We start from the raw sequence: 21,508 nt of genomic DNA, 5'->3' as shown, positions 1-21,508 counted from the left end.
TTGTCCCTCTCCTGTGCTGCAGCCCCAGCCGCTGGCACCTGGGACCACAAGGCATGCGTCTTGTCCCTCTCCCGGGCTGGGCCGCAGGCACAGGCGCAGCCACTGGCACCTGGCACACAGCCTCAGCTACTGGCGCCGAGCTTCTGGCACCCGGGACCACAAGGCCTGGGTCTTGTTCCTCTCCCAGGCTGGGCCACAGGCACAGGCGCAGTCGATGGCACCCGGGACCGCAGGGCGGGCGGCTTGTCCCTCTCCTGGGCCACAGCCTCAGCTACTGGCGTGCGGGACAACGGGGCAGTTGGCTTGTCCCGCTCCTGGGCTGCAGGCGCAGCCACTGGTGCCTGGAACCGTGGGGCGGGTGGCTTGTCCCTCTCCCAGGCCGCAACCTGGCTAGTCCCCATTCCTCTCTCATGAGCTCATTTGTTCGTGACTGGTCCCCATTCCTCTCTCCCCAGTGTTGAGTGTTGAGTGTCTGAGCTGTTAGGGCATGATGCCCATTTGCATATTAGCTCTTTATTATATAGGATAAAAAGTAATTTGGTTCTTTCTGTATAATGGTAAATAGCTAGTATACTCTGAAGACAAGGGAATGTTAGAGATGGAGTTTCAAGGTAAATTTTGCTTTTCATAACCCTAATAAAGATAGAGAAGGGCCCTGGCTGGTTTGGCTCAGTGGGTAGAGCATCAGCCTGCGGGAGGGAGGGAAGGAACCCAACTAATAATTTTGCTTTAGTTAGGAAAATGGTAGTGAAAGTTCTTCAGTAAAAATAGAATTTATTATTTTGTAAACTCAGTTTTTATATAAGAAAAAGATAAAATTCTGCAAAAAACTATTTGAAGAAAAAAAAATTTCACCCATCTTATATGACTATATTCTATGTTATGTCTCTAAGGCCCTACAATATGAGTCATACACAGTGAATGTCCTTTATTTTTATCTTGAGGCCAAATCAGTCTTCAACAAGATACTCCACATCAACAATGAAATACTTAACACAAATAAAATTCAATAAAATACCTGCTAATGAAATAAATTCTTCCCTTTGTTTAGGTCTCATATGGACTATTCCAATGGCCTATTAACTGGTCCTCGACCTCTGGCCTTTGGAATGGCCTATTAATTGGTCCTCCAGCTGTGGTATTTGTTTTCTCTCAGACATCTTCCACACTAATACCTAAACTTAGTTTCTAAAAGCCCAGACCCAGAAAATGATCCCATGTTGTTGCTAAAAGGCCTTCCATGATGATCACCATCCTTTTTACAGAGAATAAAAAACTCATGCAATCCTTTGTGGTATTGTTTACGATCTCCTTTTCTATCCTTATATTTGTACTAGAGGCCCGGTGCACAAATTCATACATGGGTGGGGTCCCTCAGGGTGGCCTCCAGAATGGGGCTGAAACTGGCTCTCCGGCATCCCCCAAGGGGTCCCAGATTGCGAGAGGGCACAGGCCAGGCCGAGGGACCCCACCGGTGCATGATCGGGCCAGGGAAGGGCCCCAGGAGGGCTCCAGGGTGTGTCCAGCCTTGTCTCGCTCAGGGCCAGCTGGCTGGGGAGGGACGCAGGAGGTTGGCCAGCCAGGGAGGGATGGAGGGAGGATTTCAGGGAATGTCCAGCCCATCTCGCTCACTCCCGACAGGCCGGACCCCAGCAGCAGGCTAACCTACCGGTTGGAGAGTCTGCCCCCTGGTGGTAAGTGCACGTCATAGCAAGCGGTTGAGCGGCCTTAGCAAATCATTAGCATATTATGCTTAGATTGGTCGAACAGTTGACTGGTCATTGGATGACCGGACACTTAGCATATTAGATTTTATTATACAGGATTACACTATACTCACAATCCCAAGCTTTTCAAACATGCCATTTACTTTTCTGTAAATCTGTAATATTTCTCTTTACTTTTATCATCAGCTAGACCCTGTATTAAAGACTCTCCTTTTGCAAAATCCTCTCCCCAATTTTTTCCTCTCCCCTATATTCCCATAACATCCTACAGAGAAGAGTAGCACCCTTCTGGAACACTGGAGAATTCTTGTAATTATCTTTCTCTCTTTTAAACTGCCAATATAGTCCTCAAAAGAAGTAAAAAGTCATTAAGCCCTATCCAAGTAGTAGCTCAGTTTGGTTGGAGTGTCATCCCATACACCGAAAGGTTGTGTGGTTCAATTCCTGATCAGGATGTGTCTGGGAGGCAACTAATCAATGTTTCTCTCTCTAAAAATAAATAAAAATAATATCCTCGGGTGACGATTTAAAAAAACCAAGTCATTAAGTATTTATGGCATAAAATTTAAAAAGTGAGGAAATGGGAGTTCATGGGCATCTATTATTAGTTACTCTGCTTGAACAAAAGGGAGATTTCTTAGGAATTAAGAATGTACCCACTCATGGTGAAATCCCAGCTGCCTGTAGTGAACTTTGGCTATCTGTAACCAGTGCTGCCTCCTGCCCCACTTCTCTGTTACCTGTGGGTCTACTCTACAGCCCTCACCCACCTTTTGTCTGTGCGGCCCCCACCTGCTCCTTGGATGCTGTCTTCACCTGCCAGGCCCTTAACCCTAGCTGGGGTAAGCAGAGTTTCACCCAGAATTAAAGCCATGTCAGGATTATCGAAAACTGAGCAGCAACCTTGGGGGACCCAGGTCATCATGTTCTCCCCCAACTGCAAAGTCTTTCTCTGGTCTCAGTTCCCATCTCAAAGCCCCACCCATAACCTACAGCGGTGTCTTCCGCACCCAGCACATTGACTTTCAACAGCAGGCCTCCCACTTGATGCCCTACACTGGATGCTGAAGCCCTAGCAACGGGCGGAGCCATCTTCCCGAGAAGGGTCTTCCCCATCAGCAAAAGAGCTTGGGCCCCCCAGGGACAAGGAGCCTAGATTGCCTCCACCCTGAGAGGGTTCCCCTTGCCCCTAGCCCCTCAGGCCTTTTATACAGACTATAAATATATAAGGGGAAAAGGGGCGGCTGAGAGGGGTTATGGAGCTGGGGCCTCGCTTCCCCTCCTCCCTGCTCCCCTGGTCCCCTATCCCTGGGGCCAATTGTTAAAAAAAAATAATAAAAAAAAGAATGTACCACCACAAAAGAAACCAAACTATCAGGAATAGAGGACTCAGTGGCTACCACTGTATCCATAATCACATACATTTTAGAACAGGGGTGGGAAACTTTTTGACTCGAGGGCCACAATGGGTTCTTAAACTGGACCTGAGGGCTGGAACAAAAGCATGGATGGAGTGTTTGTGTGAACTAATATAAATTCAAAATAAACATCATTACATAAAAGGGTACGGTCTTTTTTTTTTAGTTTTATTCATTTCAAACAGGGCGGATCCGGCCCGCGGGCCATAGTTTGCCCATGGCTGTTTCAGAAACATAGAAAGAAAGAAGTCACTTATTCTTGAGAAAGAAAGAACAGTAGCCATTAAAGGCAAACCACTATTAATTGCCACTCTACCTCAAAATAATGATTCTCTGGATGATATAATCAATGAACCCCTTAGGATAAATCCATTTAAAGGTATTAAAAAAGCCAACGGACTGAAAGGATTCCTTTAGGTGATCTTATACACACTACTGACTTTAAATACCATCTTATTAGTGGTAACCCACAAACTTATTTTTCTAGATCAAACCTTTTCTCTGAGTTCCAAATTCATATATCCAAATGCTTACTTAACATCTACACTTCATATCCCACAGGTTTCCATTCTTAATTTCAAATGGAATCTACCTAGTTTCTCAAGCCAGAAACCTGTTTTCCTTCTTCCTAAACCCAAGTCTATCCCTACTCTTAAGCCAATCCACCACCAACCTTGATGTTTTGACCAACTATCTACTTACTGTCCACTGCCACCATTCTATTTTAGGGTACCATCAATGCTCCCTTGGACTAGTGCATTGGGTTCTTTACACCTTTCTCTATCCTTGCCAAGCAAACCTATTACTTTTAAAACAGAAATCAGAATATGTGTGCAAAGCAAACCTATTACTTTTAAAACAGAAATCAGAACATGTGTGTTCTGCTTAAGGTATTTTAATGTTCTCCACTTTGAGTAAAATGGAAATAGCTTGCAATGGCTAGTCTGGCTCTGCTTACCTTTCCAATCTCATTCCTCTCATCACCCTTCACATTCTACTCACTAGCTCTCTAACAATTCCTAGACCTGTTTGACTACTTATCATATCAAACTACTTTATCCCAGTGGTCGGCAAGCTGCGGCTCGCGAGCCACATGTGGCTCTTTGGCCCCTTGAGTGTGGCCACAAAGTTTCAATCGCACTGTACATGTGCTCCCACACATGGTATTTTGTGGAAGAGCCACACTCAAGGGGCCGCAGTTTGCTGACCACTGCTCTATCCAAATCATTTCTCATTCTCTTCATTTAGCTGGCTCTTTACCCATCATCCCCAGATTACATATAGTCTACCTCAGAGAAACCTTCCCTGACCAAATAATATATAAATGAATCTCTATCACCATGTCCTAATAATTCACGTCTCAGTCTTAGCACCTATCTCTATCTATGATTTACCTGTTAGTTGATCTGAAACTATCTGTTCGACATTATCAATGATCTGTCTTCCCCACTGGATTCAATAAAAACCAATACTATGCTTACTTTGATCCCTGCAAAACAATACTTTAAACAGTATGCCTAGGTCATATCAGACACTTAAACAGCTAATGAATAAATAATTGGTTTCCTAAGTTTTACTGCTCTTAAGAGATTAATGAGAATTATTTTCCACTCCACAAAAACACACAAAAAAACTTTGTGGAAATGAAATGATGAAGTCACCTCATGATCTTCTACTGCCACTTTTCCTGAAGGAGGTTTAAATGATGCAAGCATCTCTAATAAATCAAAAAGAGTAGTTAAATGCGGTTCTTGTAAAAGCAAAAGCATCGGAATGTTGTCCTTCTGAGGGGGTGGTAGGCAAGATGCTGGCAGCTGAACACCTTCCCCTTTCCGTTCTCTTCTCGGTGCACCCAAAGATACGAAAACCATCTGTTAAAATAGAAGCAATAGGGAAGAAAAACAAATAAAAAGTGTGTGTGTGTGTGTGTGTGTGTGTGTGTGTGTATCTCAAGTTTTTGGTTTAATAAAGTTCTTAAGTATAAAATAACTTCATTATGATTTTAATATAACAAAAGCAGTAAGAACTGTTTTTACACTATACCTTCAAATATTCCACTACTGACTATAACAGGAAATAAATTAAAACTCAATTCACATTTATATGTACCTGCATATCTTTAAAACCAAGCTCATGAAGTGCTTTTTCATCATAATCTGTTGTTAACTCATGTCCAGATGAAATCATCCTGACGGGTCCCATAAGGCCTCCTTAAAAATAGGAGAAAACTTAAGTGAATACTTTTATAAGAATTAACTTATTTGGTGACATGAAAATATGGTTATAAGAATTAATCTCACTGTACATTAAGCTTACTATAATTATTGAATAAAGTGGAGACAATATTAAGTATCCTGCATTATTTTCTGTTGTACAAGTTAACCTTACGCAGTGAAAAATTAAAATGAAATTATCAGCATCAATTTAATGAGATCAATTCCCTTCTGCTTAACACCTTGCTGACCAGTCATGGGATAAGTCATGTCTGCACTTACTTTAAGTAATTTTAAAACTCTACATTACTTTCACACCTTACCGGTCAGCAATGTTTGGCCATGGAACCATGAGTTATCTGGTGACCAGTCAGCAAGGTGTTAACAATGTGAAAAATTTTACAAGTAAAAAACACTATGAAGCTTTATGAGAACCTAAGCATTTGCCCTAGAACACATGAAGATGAATCAGATTCAGTAATACATTAATTACACAAGTAACCATCCAGTACTGTTTTAAATATATTTTTATTGATTTCAGAGAGGAAGTGAGAGAGAGAGATAGAAACATCAATGATGAGAGAGAGTAACTGATCACCTGCCTCCTGCATGCCCCACACTGGGGATCGAGCCCGCAACCTGGGCATGTGCCCTGACCAGGAATCGAACCCTGACCTCCTGGGCACAGAAAGTGTTTTTAATGATCGAGTTTTCTCTTCCCTGTTCTTGCACACCAAAGCAAAGTAAAATAAACTATAATGCAGGGAAAAAATTAAAAAGCAAAGCTCTGACATGAAAAAATATGTATGTTACAACATCCCAGATTATGGTAAATTCAGGAAACTCAATAGATTGAGTCATTTCATTTCCAGAAAGTATGAAGTCCTTTTTTGCTGCCTACACCTTCAGTTCATTTCCCACCATCATCCCTACCTAAATATGCTTTAGCCAATCAGCCTCCTTACTCTTTCTTGAAAATACCAAAAATGTTCCCATCTCAAGACCTACAATGTTCCTCCGCAGAAATTCAATAGCTCATTCCCTCACTTGCATCACGTATCTAGCAAACGTAAGGCCTTTCGCCTACCCACTCAATCCACTATTTTTTTTTGAAAAGCAAGCAAAAATTTACTGACCACAGCAAAAATATACTTAGGACAACAAAACAAGGAAGGGCACACAAGAGAGCCTATGCTGGGCTGCTCTGGCTCACTGGGAAGTCAAAGAAAAGAAGGCCATGGAAACATGTTCAGGGGGTTAGCCTGGGAATAGGTGCCTCTGCCCGTTGCTCCCCTGATTGCAAGTCTCATAGGATCCCTTAGAGGTTAGGGGATACATGCCTTGTGAGGGAAGAAGAGGGAAAAGGAATGGCACGAGCATGCTCCCTGGAGGAAGAGGGCCTCAATTCACTATTAATCCCTTATTCTGCTTTATCTTTCTTTAAAGCACTTAATAGCACCTGACATTATATATTTATCTGTTTCTCCTCCATAAAAAAAAAAAATTCCAATTTCACATAGGCAGAGATTTTATTATGTTTACAGCTGTAATCCCCAGTACAAGAACATAGGAGGCATTCAAATTAAATAGTTTAATCCATACATTTCTTTTTAAAAAAGGAAATGCTTGACAGAGTAAGAAAATTAAGAGGTTCCAGTTAAGATGGCAGCGTAGGTAAATGCGGTACTCGAATTCTCTCACAACCACATCAAATTTACAAATAAACTATAGAACAACCATCATTCACAACAGCCTGAAATCTAGCTGAACATAAGTCCTACAACTAAGTATATAAAAAAACCACATCAAAACTAGTAGGGGAGGCGGAGACACCGAACAGGCTGGCTCCACACCCATGTCCTTTTGATAAAAATTGTGAGGGATATCGCAGCTGCAGAGGTAACCCCTTGAGGAGCAAAGGTCCCAGGCCCACATTAGAACCCCCCACCCCCACCAGCTTAGGGTTCCAGTGCCAGAAAAAAAAGGCCCCATAACTTCTGGCTATAAAAACCAGAGGGGATTATGGCAGAGTATGACAGAGAACTGCTGGAGTCTCAGACATTCCTCTTAAAGGATCAGCGCACAAACTTACTCAAACTAACTCCCTCTGAGCTCCAATACTGGGGAAGCAGCTAGAAACGCACCAGGGACATATGGGAGGAACTGAATTGTCTGGTATCAGGACAAGAGCTGGAGGGGCAGCTTTCTCCCGAACAGAAATCTTATCAGAGGTCATTCATTTTTCCTTTAGTGAGCCCTCCCCTCAAGGAGTTGGCAAACAGGAGCCATATCTGAGTCTCCCTCAACCTGGCTCACACAGTTCACTCTGCCCTGTTGATTCCCTGAGACCACACCCCAACCAACTTTTGGTCCCATTCAAACCATTCCCACTGGTTTTTACATACAAACGGACCTATTTTTTTATTTTTTTCGGAGAGGAAGAGAGAGAAAAGAGAAACATTGATTGGTTTTCCCCTGCATGCCCCCAACTGGAGATCGAGCCCGCAACCCGGGCATGTGCCAGACTAAGAATTGAACTGTGATTTCCTGGTTCATAGGTTGACACTCAATCACAGTGTCAACGCTATTTGGGCCAAAGGGCCCCTCTTGATTAATGATTCAAACGTCCCTAAAAATCTCTCAAACAAGCAGCATCTAGCTAGGCATACAGTGTACCTCTCACTAAGTGGCCTCGAGCCCGGCACTAGTAATATGGCCTCTCCTGAGCACCTCCAAGCCCAGCACAAGTAGCAACCATCGGCAGAATGTTTACTAGCTCATTCCAGGTGGTCCCAGGCAGAACACAGATGGAGCAGACCTTGGCCTGCACCTTCCAGCAGGCCCCAAAGACAGCACACCTGCTGGAGAGCTTCAGGCCACATTGAAGGACCACCTACCCTCTTCCACAAAGGACACACAAAAGGGGAAGAACTCAGAAGGCACCAGAAACCTGATGAAGTAAATTCTGCTCTGTGAGGAAATCCCATGCACAGCTGATCCTCCACGGTGATCGTAATTAGCCCTATGTCCAATCATGTGATCCAGGAGGCTTTGCCACTGGACCCTATAGGGCATCTACTACATAAGGCCATTAATAAGCCCAGGAAGCATAGCAGCTCTACCTAATAACACAGAAACAAACACAGGGAGGCAGACAAAATGAACAGTCAAAGAAATGTGTCCTAAATGAAAGAACAGGAAAAAACTCCAAAAAGAACTAAATAAATAGAACTAAATAGAGACAAGCAATCTACTAAATACAGAGTTCAAAACGCTGGTTGTAAGAATGAACATAGGGGAAGAGTAGATGAACTTAGTGAGAATATCAACAAAGTAATAGGAAAGATAAAAATGGAGATAAAACAGACCCAAACAGAAATAAAGAATTCATTAACGGAAATGTAGAACACATTATAGGGAATCAACAGTGGAGAAGATTAAGCAGAGGCTCAAATCAGAAATTTGAAAGATAAGAAAGCAGAACACAATCAGAACAGAAAAAAAATTTTTTCCAAAAAAAAATGAGGATAGTAGAAGGAGCCTTGGGACAACTTCAGCATTTCCATTACAGGGGTACCAAAAGGAGAAGAGAGAGAGAGCAAAGGATCAAGAAACTATGTAAAAAAAAAAAAAAAAAAGCTATGTGAAAAAATGAAGAACTTCCCTAACTTGGTGAAGAAAATAGACCTAGAAGTACAGGAAGCAAGAGAGTCCCTAACAAGATGAATCCAAAGAGGCTCACACCAATAGAGAATCTTAAAAGCAGCAAGAGAAAAGCAGTTAGTTAGCTACAAAGGAGCTCCCATAAGACTATTAGTTGATTTCTAAACAGAAACTTTGCATGCCAGAAGGGAGTGTCAAGAAATATTCAAAGTGATGAAAAGCAAGGACCTACAACCAAGATCATGCTACCCAGGAAGGCTATCATTTAGAATCCAAGGACTGATAAAGAGCTTCCCAGACAAATGAAAACTAGAGTTATTTACCTCCAGTATTACAAGAAATGTTAGGGTCTGCTTTAAGAAGAAAAATAAATTTAAAAAAATGCAATTACTTTAAATGCAAATGGATTAAATACTCCAATCAAAAGACACATGGATGCTGAATGTATAACAAGGCCCTTACATATCAAGACACACATAGGCTAAAAGTAAAGGGATGGAAAAGATATTTCATGAAAATAGAAACAAACAAAAAGCTGTGGTAGCAATACTCACACCAGACATAATAGGTCTAAAAAACAAAATAAAGCAGAAGAGAGACAGACTCACAGAGATTTTTGGTGAGAGGGGTAAAAAAGGTGAAGGGTTTCAGAAGTACAGCATAGGGAACATAGTAAATAATACTGTAAAAAATGTTTGATTTCAGATTGGTACTAGATTTATCAGGGTGATCACTTAGCCAATTATATAATGTCTAATCACTGGGCTGTATACTTGAAATACATAGTATTGTATGTCAACTCTAATTTAAAAAAAAAAATTTAATAAAAAAATGAATAGGCCCTAACCAGTTTGGCTCAGTGGATAGAGCATTGGCCTGTGGACTCAAGGGTTCCGGGTTCGATTCCGGTCAAGGGCATGTACCTTGGTTGCGGGCACATCCCCGGTGGGGAGTGTGCAGGTGGCAGCTGTTCGATGTTTCTCTCTCATTGATGTTTCTAACCCTCAATCCCTCTCCCTTCCTCTCTGTAAAAAATCAATAAAACATATCTTTTAAAAAAAGAATAGAAAAGTTAAGTAAAATAAGATATTTTACTTAATTCACTGAAACTTAAATAAATATTGTCAATTTTTATAAACTTAGTGTAGATAAACTCCACAGGCTGGGCACTAAACAGCTATTTTCAGAAATGAATGAAACAGGACTACTGCTTTGTGTATCGATACATAAGAGACCTGGAGAACATTATGCTAAGTGAAATAAGCCAGTCAGAGAAAGATAAGCAAAACAGAGACAGACTCATAGAGAGCAGGCAGACAGCAGCACTGGGCGGGGGGGACAGGACAGTGGAAGGATTCAACAAAAAAATGAGAGAAAACTGATGGACATGGATGAGAGTGTGGTGATTGCAGGGGTGGAGGTGGTAGAGGGCATAGAGGGGATAAGGGTGATAGAAAAATAAAATTAAAAATAAAATGTGAATAAATGAGGTAACTTTCTATACGCAGTAATATGAAATGTTCTCTAAGAATGTTAAGCACTATAAGGAAAGGACAGAGAGTATAAATAGAATGCTACATTTGTATTTTAAGAGTATGTGTGAGTGTATATATATGTGTATGTGTGTGTGTGTGTGTGTGTGTGTATCTACCTATATCTATATGAATATGCTTACATTATATCTTGGTATCTTCTGAAGGAAGTGTAGGAAACTAATAACATCTACCTTAGCAGGAGAGAAAAATCAATGCTTTAAAGATCAGGGTAAAAGGGAGACTTTTCAACACCTACTGTGCCAAGAATATTTATTCATTATTCAAGAAAGCATTTAAGATCTGCTACTTTAGAAGATATACATGGTTTCATCCTAATTAAGCACACTGTAGTAAAATGGTTGGCTTTTTACTAAAAGATGTCAAAGAATTATCATTCTGCACATAATGTTAAAAATCCTAAAAACAAGCTTTAAAACTGTAAGATTTTTCCCCCTAAATATGTATTTAGCCTGTTATAATTTCAGACCCTTAAATTTTAAGAAAAATTAACAGCTTTTATCATCAATCCTCTGATTAGCTCAGATTTTATATGTTATATAAAGACACTAGAAATCACTAGTCCTCGCCCACCCTGTGTGGCTTAGTTGTTGAGTCTTGGTCCATGAACCAAGAGGCCATGGTTCAATTCCCAGTCAAGGTACATGCCTAGGTTTCGGGCTCCATCCACACTAGGGGACATGCAGGTGGCAACCAATCGATGTTTCTCTCTCATCAATGTTTCTAAGTTGCTATCCCTCCCTCATCCTCTCTCTAAAAACCAGTGAAATATATATTTTTAAAATGTACTAGTCATAATAGTAATGTAGAAATCAAATATACTTTTCAAGCCCACATGAAAAATTTCTTAATATGATACTTTTTTGGAGGGAAGTGGAGAGACGCACAGGTGGAATTGAAGGGTGCATTATTTTCATATGCTATGAAGAATAACAAAAACAAAATAAATCCAAATGGCAAAACAAATTATTGATTACCAAGCAGTACATGGAAACAAATTATTATTTCCCACAGTGCTCATCAAATAACCTCCAAAAGTAGAAATTTTCTTAAAAAGGGAGAGAACATGTTTACAAGTAATATCTGAAGTAACTCTTAACTCCTGCTTAAGAATGAATGGCATACCACAAGCAGGGGAAGGTGAGTGGGAGCCACAGACATGGTTGGTATTCTTCAAAGAAGTAAAGCTTCAAAGTTGTTATTATAATGCTATCTAAGAAATATGAGAATTGGAACTATTGGACTTACCAGGAAACTCTCCCTTTCGGCTGCTTTGACCAAATTCCTGAAGCTGAGCTTGTTGATTTATTTGTTCTTTCTGTAAATTTTCATACCAATGAGTTACTTCAGCCCTAAGATCTGCTACCTGGTCACTAGGATACATTTCAATAGTCATCTGAAATATGAGATGCAACCAATTTAAAAATACAAAAAGAACAGATATTTGAACTGGGAAATGTTATCAATTTGAAAACTAAAATTATGCAACTACCTTATCAGGAAGTCCAGCTGGCTGACAGACAACTCTTAGCGGCAGGGATTGTTTGTCACTCAATGCTTTCAAATGACTACTAATTCCAGTGCCTTCAATTTGCCACTGTCTGAGATGATATGCAAACCTAAAACACACAAAAACCACACATAGGAAGGATATCATTTCAAAACATTTTAATATTACTGAAGTTTTTATTATTTCACAAAATGAAAAAGCCCACAAAAGGTTCTAATATATTCCAATTTAGTCTATCAATAGCATTAAGTTTAATTTTTTTCCCCAAAATAAAAGCACTAAGTTTAGGTTCATCATACTGAATTAAACTTAAATAACAAGTTGAATTCCTACATTCAGAAGGGGGGGGGTACTAGAAATATTTTTTTCAGAGACAGAAGTTTTTCTAGTAAATATATGTTAATCAGCCTAACAGAATTTTGTAGGCTTATTCCATGGCTGCTAAAACTGAATTACGAAGACTAATATTTCAAAGGACACAGGCATCTAAACATGACAATCTAAATATCTGTCAATTTTCCAAGTGATTTTTAGTAGTTGAAGACAGGATCCAGGGTACCTAAATTCAGATAAGAAAAAAATTATCAATATCTTACCTAATCATCAATTCTGGAACAGAAAGAGGGTAAGTAAGAGAATAAAATGGACTTTATTTCCTAGAAGCGGGCTAATGTCTGACTTCTATTACTAAGCAAAAAATTAACCTTAGACAACATTTCTGGGCCCAATAATTCTTCGTTATGGGAGGAGGGGAGCTGTCTCATGCACTGTAAGATGTTTACTAGCATCCATGGTTTCTACCTGCTTACTACATGCCAATAGTAGCCCCTTCTCCCTTAAGCTATGATAATCAAAAATGTTTCCAGAAGTTACCTAATGTCCTCCAGGAAACATAATTGCTTCTGGTTGAGAACCACTGTTTTATTATAACCTTATCTTTAAAAAAAAAAGGAAAAGAAGAAAAAAACCTTTAAAAGAGACACTTTTATTTGCTCTCTTAATATAAGGAATATATAAACACAATAATTACTTTATATTTTTATTCTATGAATATTAGCAATTTTAAATAGTAGCACTGACAACATTAAGCACTTGAAACTGGACAATGATAACGCACAAAGATTCGCATGAAAATACCTAGATAAATCATTAAACTACCTCTTAGTTTTTTAAATATTCAATTGTTTCCTAGTTTCTCTACTAGCTACCCATAAAATTAAATAACCTTAGTTTATTTTTAAATAAGTTATTTATCTTACAACACTGTTAACATCGTATAAGGATTAAGGGTTTGAAACAACAGGCTCTTTTTATTTTGTTGTTTGTAGACACTGTAACACAGAGAAAATTTTGGAATATATGTACAGGGGTAGGCAAAACTAGGTTTACATTTTTAGTACATAAAGCACAGCTCCTTTTATTATTTATTAATTATTTCATTATTTTCCATACAAACAACTGTAAACCTAGTTTTGTCCACCTGGTATATATTTATATCATTAACAGTAACTATCTGATACTATTTTCTATAGTATTATCTTGTGTAACATATAAATTTTATGAGTTTTTAATTTGAATACAACATCACATTTGCTTATTCTTATTTATTTTTAAAAGTGGTACAAGTTACCTGGCAGTGTTTAGTTTCTGTGCAAAAATCTTGAGTTCACATTCTTTAAAACCACAAAGAATTATTTAAAAAGAATTTACACAAATTTCAAACATAATCAAAGTAAAAATTTTGCAGTACCCAAATGTTTTAATCATAGAGTCATGTTACGTATAAGGAATGCCTAGAGGACCTTCATTGTTCATTATTTCCTGATATTTTAAATAAAAATGTCAATTGTATGGCATTTTCATTATCAAACTAAGCTCTGAAGTTGAAAGAAATGATTAACTTTAACAATTTTTTTCATCATATTTTTGTTGTTGTTATTTTTCACCCAAGGATATTTTTCCCATTGATTGTTAAAGAGTGGAAGGGATGGAGGGAGGGGAAGAAAGAGAGAGAGATGGGGAAAGAAACATTGATATGAGAGAGATGTCAACTGGTTGCCTCCCCAACACACACCCACAGGGGCTCGGATTGAACCTGCAACCCAGGTACATGCCCTTGACTGGGAATCGAACTAGAGATCCTTTAGTGCATTGGCCGACATTTTAACCAGTGAGAAACACCGGCCAAGGCACAAAACAGTTCTTTATACTTTTACATTTACTCATGATTTCTACTACACAGAATTTCTTAATTAAAACTATCTACTCACCTTTCACTTCAGTCGATACATTCATAAGTGTTAATTTGCTTTATTTCTGTATTACACAGGGTATGTCTAAATTAATTATACAGATATTCATTAATAGAATTTTTTATCATGTTTCCATGGTAAATGGAAATTCAAAATTAAAATACTTTCTCCTAGTCCAGGAAGAAAAAAAAACAAAAAACAGCGAATGAAACAACCTCAACTTGGTTCAACTATGAGAGATTATTTGATCTCTTGGCGAGGGTTTTAGTGAAACCGTTTTTGGTAGTGTTTTGCCTTTTCAATCTTAGTAATACTTTGTTAGTGATGGAATTCTGACTAGAAATTCTTATTCATGCATACCTTCTCACAACCTAATAATTTTAAAGCTCTGCAATATTTACCAGGAATCTATACTGCCTATTGTACCACTATATGTTACATATTATGAACAAAAATTCCTTCTAATACTAGCACTTTCGTTTTTGGTAATTTATGCTTTCTACCTGCCTCCCAAAAAAAAACCCTCTTTTAAGAATACTTTTGGACATGTCAGCAATAAAAAAGTCTGAAATTCATTCTAATTTGGTATAACAAAAATTACCTTCTCCTAAATGCTTCCAGATGTGTCTTCAGCATAAGAAGTCCTCTTTCTATAACAGTGAGACTTGAGTGTGATTCTTGTTCAAGACTGCTAGAAGCTATCATAAGACTCTCCATACACTTACTAATAAATTCTTGTTCCTTCTCCAAACCAGTTTTACCTGAAAATCAGATGTTTAGACATGTGAATCAATCTTATATTCTTGCTTTGCTATATAAAGAAAATTAACTGTAGCTAAACTAAAAATCTTCACATAAAACACTATCTATTATGGAATGTTTCAAATAACTCACCATTAATATAATAGGAGTTAATATACTGGATAGCTGCTCGACTGACATCACCAGATTGTGCTCTTAAAGCAATGCCCCAAAATTGGTCCATACCACAAAGCTAAAAAAGAAAAATGTGACATCTATTTTGAAGTAACTAATTTAAGAGTCATACATCAAAAAGTTTTAATATCCTATAATAGTGGTCGGCAAACTGCGGCTCCCGAGCCACATGCGGCTCTTTGACCCCTTGAGTGTGGCCCTTCCACAAAATACTGACTCTTCCACAAAATACCGACTTCTGCACATGGGCCACAAAGTTTCAATTGTACTGTACATGCGTGCCCACACGTGGTATTTTGTGGAAGAGCCATACTCAAGGGGCCAAAGAGCCGCATGTGGCTCGCAAGCACGGTTTGCCGACCACAGCACTAGGGTTCCTGTCTGGTTGTCTGAAATCACAAACTGAAATTAATCATAGTACTATCAAAGTGAGAGTTAGAGCCAAAACATTAAATTTAAAAAACACTATTCAAACAAGGATAGAAGAGTAGGAAGATACTATGAAAGCACTCTAGATAAATTCTTTACCACATAAATTAACATCAGTTTTCTATGCCTTTGTCACTATAACACAACTCAAACTTCTGAAGAAAAGTAATGAAAAATGTGAATGGATAATAATAAATGAAAACTATCATTAATAAGCTGGAATGTCCAATGAGGAAGACTTTCAAATAGTCTGTATCAGGAAAGTCTAGAAATAATGCATTCAACAAAACCCAGTAGCCAATCAATCAGGCAAATGGAACTCTAGAGATGAGACTAGCAACTTGTGCCGAAACTGGTTTGGCAGAGTGGATAGAGTGTCGGCCTGCGGACTGAAAGGTCCCAGGTTCGATTCTGGTCAAGGGCATGTACCTGGGTTGCGGGCACATCCCCAGTGGGAGATGTGCAGGAGGCAGCTGATCGATGTCTCTCTCTCATCGATGTTTCTAACTATCTCTCTCCCTTCCTCTCTGTAAAAAATCAATAAAATATATTTAAAAAAAAAAAAAGACTAGCAACTTGTGAGAGTTTCAGCTAATAAACGGATTATATGACTCATAGTCAAAGATGACTTAGATTCTATTCCATAATAGAGGTTAGCAACAGGAACTCTGTAACTGCCCAAGAACAACTAAAAGTTTTGGCCTCAACAAATAGCATTAAAATTAGATTTTAGACAAATCAACCTTCTAATTGATAAAACTACTTGATAATATTACCTGGGAGTGTTTAGAGGATTAAAAGAACACTCAAATAGAATCTTCTCTATTAATCCAAGAATGTGCAACAAGTTCAGTAAGCACAACCAAGATTATCATTGGTAATGAAAAGTCATCAAATTTGCTTTATAAAACTTTTATTCTAAAACCTAAGAATAAAAGCCTTCATAGTAAATTCAATGCTTGACAAATTATGTAAAATAATTCAGTAATCTAATTTGAGAAATAAATACAAAAATTCCACAAGCTGACCTAATAAAATGACAAGTGTAAATCCTTACCTCAGAGTTTGAACCACCATCATAGGCACTGGTAGCCAATCGAGCCAAGTTACATAGATGCTGAAACAGGTTTAAGCCAGTCATGCTAATCGTTTCAGGTTTTAGCTGGGGCATCTTAAAAAAAATTTTTTTTAAGCTGGTTTAGTGTGTGAATTAACATTTTATTTTATTGGATTTAACTTAAGAGATTTAAATTAAACTTGATTTTACTGAAAATATTATAGAAAGAAATGTAGCACCTCAGATTTTCAATGATAATTTTAAAAATTAAAATAGATAATTTAATGAAAATTTTATTCAGGTCATAATTAAAACATCTCTCAATTGTTTCTATTTTTATACCGAACACAGACTCAATCAGAGAAAACAAATAAAAAATTTTATCATTTAAATTTTATCATTTTTTGTATACATAGACCATGCACATTTATGAGATGTGTAGCTACATGTATAGTTTGTGTGTAAGTCACAGATTGAAATTAAGATAGGGAGGGTCTATTTGTAGCTTTGCTTTAGAACTACTAAGTGACTTAATTTACATATACTCATTCACATTTACTCAATTCTACCACAGAGATCATGTGAGAGTTTGCAGAGAGCCTTTACAATCTCAAAAGCATACAAATAATTTTAAAAGTCTATTTCTGTGTTATTATCAATGTCCTCAAAATTCAAATGGAAAATTAACACCTGAACCAATTGCTGCATCTGATAAAGGAGAACAAAAACTAGATAGAATGTCATTATTATCATTATAGCAATTCTTGCCTTGCCAGGGATCTACAAAAAATCCTGAATTTTGGTTTACATCTGCTAGAAGACTGGCTGAACCCACAACCTATTTAACTAAGGAAGCGTCATAGAACACAACTCTACACTTGTGGGTGTGGATACACTCCTGAAAATGTAACTACAATGTTATTATTTTAAAAATAAAAGACTCCCCACATTTCTTATAAGTATTTGCCTGAATTAATACTTAACATTAATTAGCATAAATACTTTAAGGAACAGAATATTTTTGTAAATAAAAACTAAATATTCATTTTGATATAAACACTAGAAGACAAAATGAAATGGAATCCACTGTGTTGAAGACTCTTGATATTATGTGAAAATCTAAGTGGCAAAAACTATATAAGAGCTGCTGAAAAACAGCACATTTACCTTTTTTTAAAAAAAGTGTTAAAAGATAAAAAAAATTAACATTAGAGAGTTTAAGAGATAAAAAGGAGATATGGAAAAACAATATAAACAATAAAACTGTCAAGAAATAAAATTACCTTCTCTAGGAAAAGATGTTTGTAGGTTTCCATTCCCATAGCATGTTGATCTTTACTTCGAACTTGATTTAAGAACCAATGGAGTGCATCATCATAACACTCAGAATCTTCTACTAAACAATGCCATAAAATGTCAACTTGCTCTAAACTTAATCCTAGATGAAAATTACAAATTTTGAATCATGAAACATACAATGCTTTGATCCTAATTCAATGTATTAGAAGCACCAATATATCAAAAAACAGGTGTTTTATAGCCTTTTATAAATATTATTCTGTAAGAGATTTCACATAATTATGCTTTCAAATGTAGTTAAATATAACCTATATATAAATTATCTAAAAACATACAACTTATATAATATCCTAGAAGAGTCATTTGGTCTGGAAAATCATTCTTCCTAAAGTATGAACATATTACTGTATTAAAGTACACATAATTAAAGGAAAATAATCCCAAAAGTTGAGGAGTCTAAGGTTTAAGCATTAAGAACAGAGTGGATACCATGTTCAAAACTCATTCTATGCACACAGGAGGTAAACAATGCATGCTAATAAGCATTATTTTTGTGAACTGTGAAAAAAAGGATCCTTGTGATAAAGCAAAATGGAACTGCCTGCCTAAAACAGAACAACAACACATCAGGGGATACAATCAGCTGGGAAGCCAGAGTAATGAGAGGAAATCTGTATGGTACTTTGACCCAAGTATTAAATGATTCCAAAATGTGACAGAAGGAAGTCAGAGAATTAATCAAAAGGAAGACAAGGCATTAAAGGCAATCTTAAGTCTGAATATGGATGAGACAATCTAAAGGGATAGAAATAAAAGCATCACATGGATTTCAAAAGTATATCATAAGGGGTCCCAAAGCCTGGGACTGCCCCCCAGAATCAGAAGTGATATGAAGTTATGACAGAATCATAAGAAACCTCTTTCTTGGAAAGAATAGATGAGATCCAGAAAATGGAGGGAGGGGGGAAGAAACCCTCAGAAAACATTTACCAAGAAGCAATACCAGTCTAAAGTGTTTAAGCAGAAAAACAGTATCCTAGGGTCTCCAGTCCAAGCAAGCCAAACGATCTTGCCATGCCTCCCACCAAGACTTCATCAAAATGGAACACACTATGGAAACCATGGTGTTCGTGTTTCATAAATTTGCTGGTGATAAAGGCTACTTAGCAAAGGAGGACCTGAGAATACTCATGGAAAAGGAGTTCCCTGGACTTTTGGAAAATCAAAAAGAATCTCTGACCGTCAAAATAATGAAGGACCTGGACGAGTGCCAAGACAGCAGAGTGGGCTTCCAGAGCTTCTTTAAGCTAACTGTCAAGCTCACCATAGCATGCAATGACATTTGTAATACACATGAAGCAGAAGGAAAGGAAGTAGGCAGCAATGAGCAGTTACTTCCACCCTGATAACAGTTCTCCCAATGAGTCGCTTAAGAAATATGTGCCCCACAGATTCCCCCTGTATGAAATTTCATGAGCAGATTGGGACCCTTAACAAATATACAAATACCCTACCCATTCTGGCTCAGAGGATAGAGCACTGGCATTCAGACTGAAGGGCCATGGGATGATTCTGGTCAAGGGCACATACCTCGGTTGAAGGCTCTATCCCCAGTCCCCGTTGGGGCATAGGCAGGGCAGAGCCAATCTATGTGTTTCTCTCACATTGATGTTTCTATCTATCTCTCCCGCTCCTTCCACTCTCTCTAAAAAATCAATGGAAAAATATCCTCAGGTGAGGATTAACTGTGTGTGTGTGTGTGTGTGTGTGTAAAATCCCAGCCCATTCAACAGGAGAAAGAATACCACATGGTCTCACTCATTTATGGATAAGTAAGACCATTATAAACTGATGAACAAAAATAGATACAGAGGCAGAACCCAATTGATGTGTCTCTCTCACATCAATGTTTCTCTCTCTCTCCCTCCTTTCCTTCCACTCTCTCTAAAAAATCAATGGAAAAAATATCCTAAAAAATATATTTAAAAAAATAAATAAATAAACTTATAAAAAAACACTTAAGATTAAAAATTATTAAAAAAAGGAGACATATGTAATACTCTTTGTAATACTTTAAGCAAAAAAAGTAATAAATAAATAAAGCCAGATAAGCTTTTGATTTTTATATTGCTTGTATCCCCTTGCCCTCAAACAAGTTTCTTTCTTAGTAAAAAACAAATAATCAGTATCCTATCAGTGTCTCACAGAAATAGTTAATGTTCGCCCTAACCGTTTGGCTCAGTGGATAGAGCGTCGGCCTTTGGACTCAAGGGTCCAGGGTTTGATTCCGGTCAAGGGCATGCACCTTTGTTGCAGGCACATACCCAGTAGGGAGTGTGCAGGAGGCAGCTGATCGATGTTTCTCTCTCATCAATGTTTCTAACTCTCTATCCCTCTCCCTTCCTCTCTGTAAAAATCAATAAAATAAATTTTTTTAAAAATAGTTAATGTTCAAAATATTTGTTCTAAGAACAACTTGTGCCTCTGGGAGTCACCATAAAACTAGAAACAACCTTTAGGGTATATAAAAACTTAAAACATTTATTAAGGAGAGAGATAAGTGAAGAAAATAGATAACAGGCCTAAAAAATAGTACCCCGGTAAATTATAAATTAAATGATAAAACAGAGGTGTATTTATAAATGGCTGAATCACTAATCCATATTCAATAGGCAATGCTTTGTTATTGCTTTAAGTTTTTAAAAAAGATATTTGTTGATACATTAATAATCAGTATTAACCTACTAAATATAACTTTGGACTGATCATATTCTACCTGACAGGAACTATACCAGTAAAAGTACAATTATGATCTGGGAGAAGTGAAATTTTCAACTTGATTCTATTTGGACAGTAGCTATAATACACAAAGAATTTATACTGTGCTTACTGTGATGGGAGCAGCAAAATAAATAATTCATTATTCAAATGGAAGAGTGGTTAACATTTTCCCATGAATCTATTCTAAGCCAACATGAAACTTAGTGGGCATGTGAAATTATTTATGCTGATAATATTTGTTTTGGCTTGACTTCTCCATGAGTAAGACAGGGTTTTTACATTTTATATTATTTATTTCCTGTATGTTATCTATAAGAATGGATATGATAAATGACCTAGTAGCATGAGACAAGGTTTCATATAAAAAACAGGAGTCTTCATTTTGAAACTTGTTGGTATAACAATGTCAGTGGGATTTGTTACAAATAACTCAACTTGAAAAAATTAGAGACTTACACAGTAAAATAAACACATGGTGCATCTCGAGCACAGATATGGACTTAAAAAGAGTGATGACACCTCTCAGGCTAGTAAGACACTTATCCGTTTGACTATACTAACAGTTTAAGAAAGAGAATGTCCTCACAAATGAGGTTTACTGATGTGAACACACATAAAGAGTGTGGGGAGTGAGAGACAACATAATCAGTCTAGTAAGAGAAGCAGCTCT

General features: G+C 37.6%; 1 protein-coding gene and 1 pseudogene across 1 annotated transcript in view; one reads left to right on the top strand and one right to left on the bottom strand.

The window, feature by feature from the left end:
* The window catches only part of USP34 (ubiquitin specific peptidase 34), a 213,680-nt gene that overhangs the window by 116,425 nt on the left and 75,747 nt on the right, over positions 1-21,508 (bottom strand). The window contains 8 exon segments of the mRNA XM_015557870.1: positions 4,807-5,016; positions 5,255-5,355; positions 11,823-11,970; positions 12,067-12,193; positions 14,938-15,097; positions 15,231-15,330; positions 16,759-16,872; positions 18,042-18,196. Coding sequence (XP_015413356.1) covers positions 4,807-5,016; positions 5,255-5,355; positions 11,823-11,970; positions 12,067-12,193; positions 14,938-15,097; positions 15,231-15,330; positions 16,759-16,872; positions 18,042-18,196 — 1,115 coding nt within the window.
* LOC102764054 lies at positions 19,158-19,434 on the top strand (annotated as a pseudogene).

Source organism: Myotis davidii, unplaced genomic scaffold (assembly GCF_000327345.1).
Source record: "Myotis davidii unplaced genomic scaffold, ASM32734v1 scaffold6, whole genome shotgun sequence".
NCBI classification, from domain to species: Eukaryota; Metazoa; Chordata; class Mammalia; order Chiroptera; family Vespertilionidae; genus Myotis; species Myotis davidii.
Note: the sequence above shows the minus strand (reverse complement) of the source record. Positions and strands in the feature narration are given on the sequence as shown.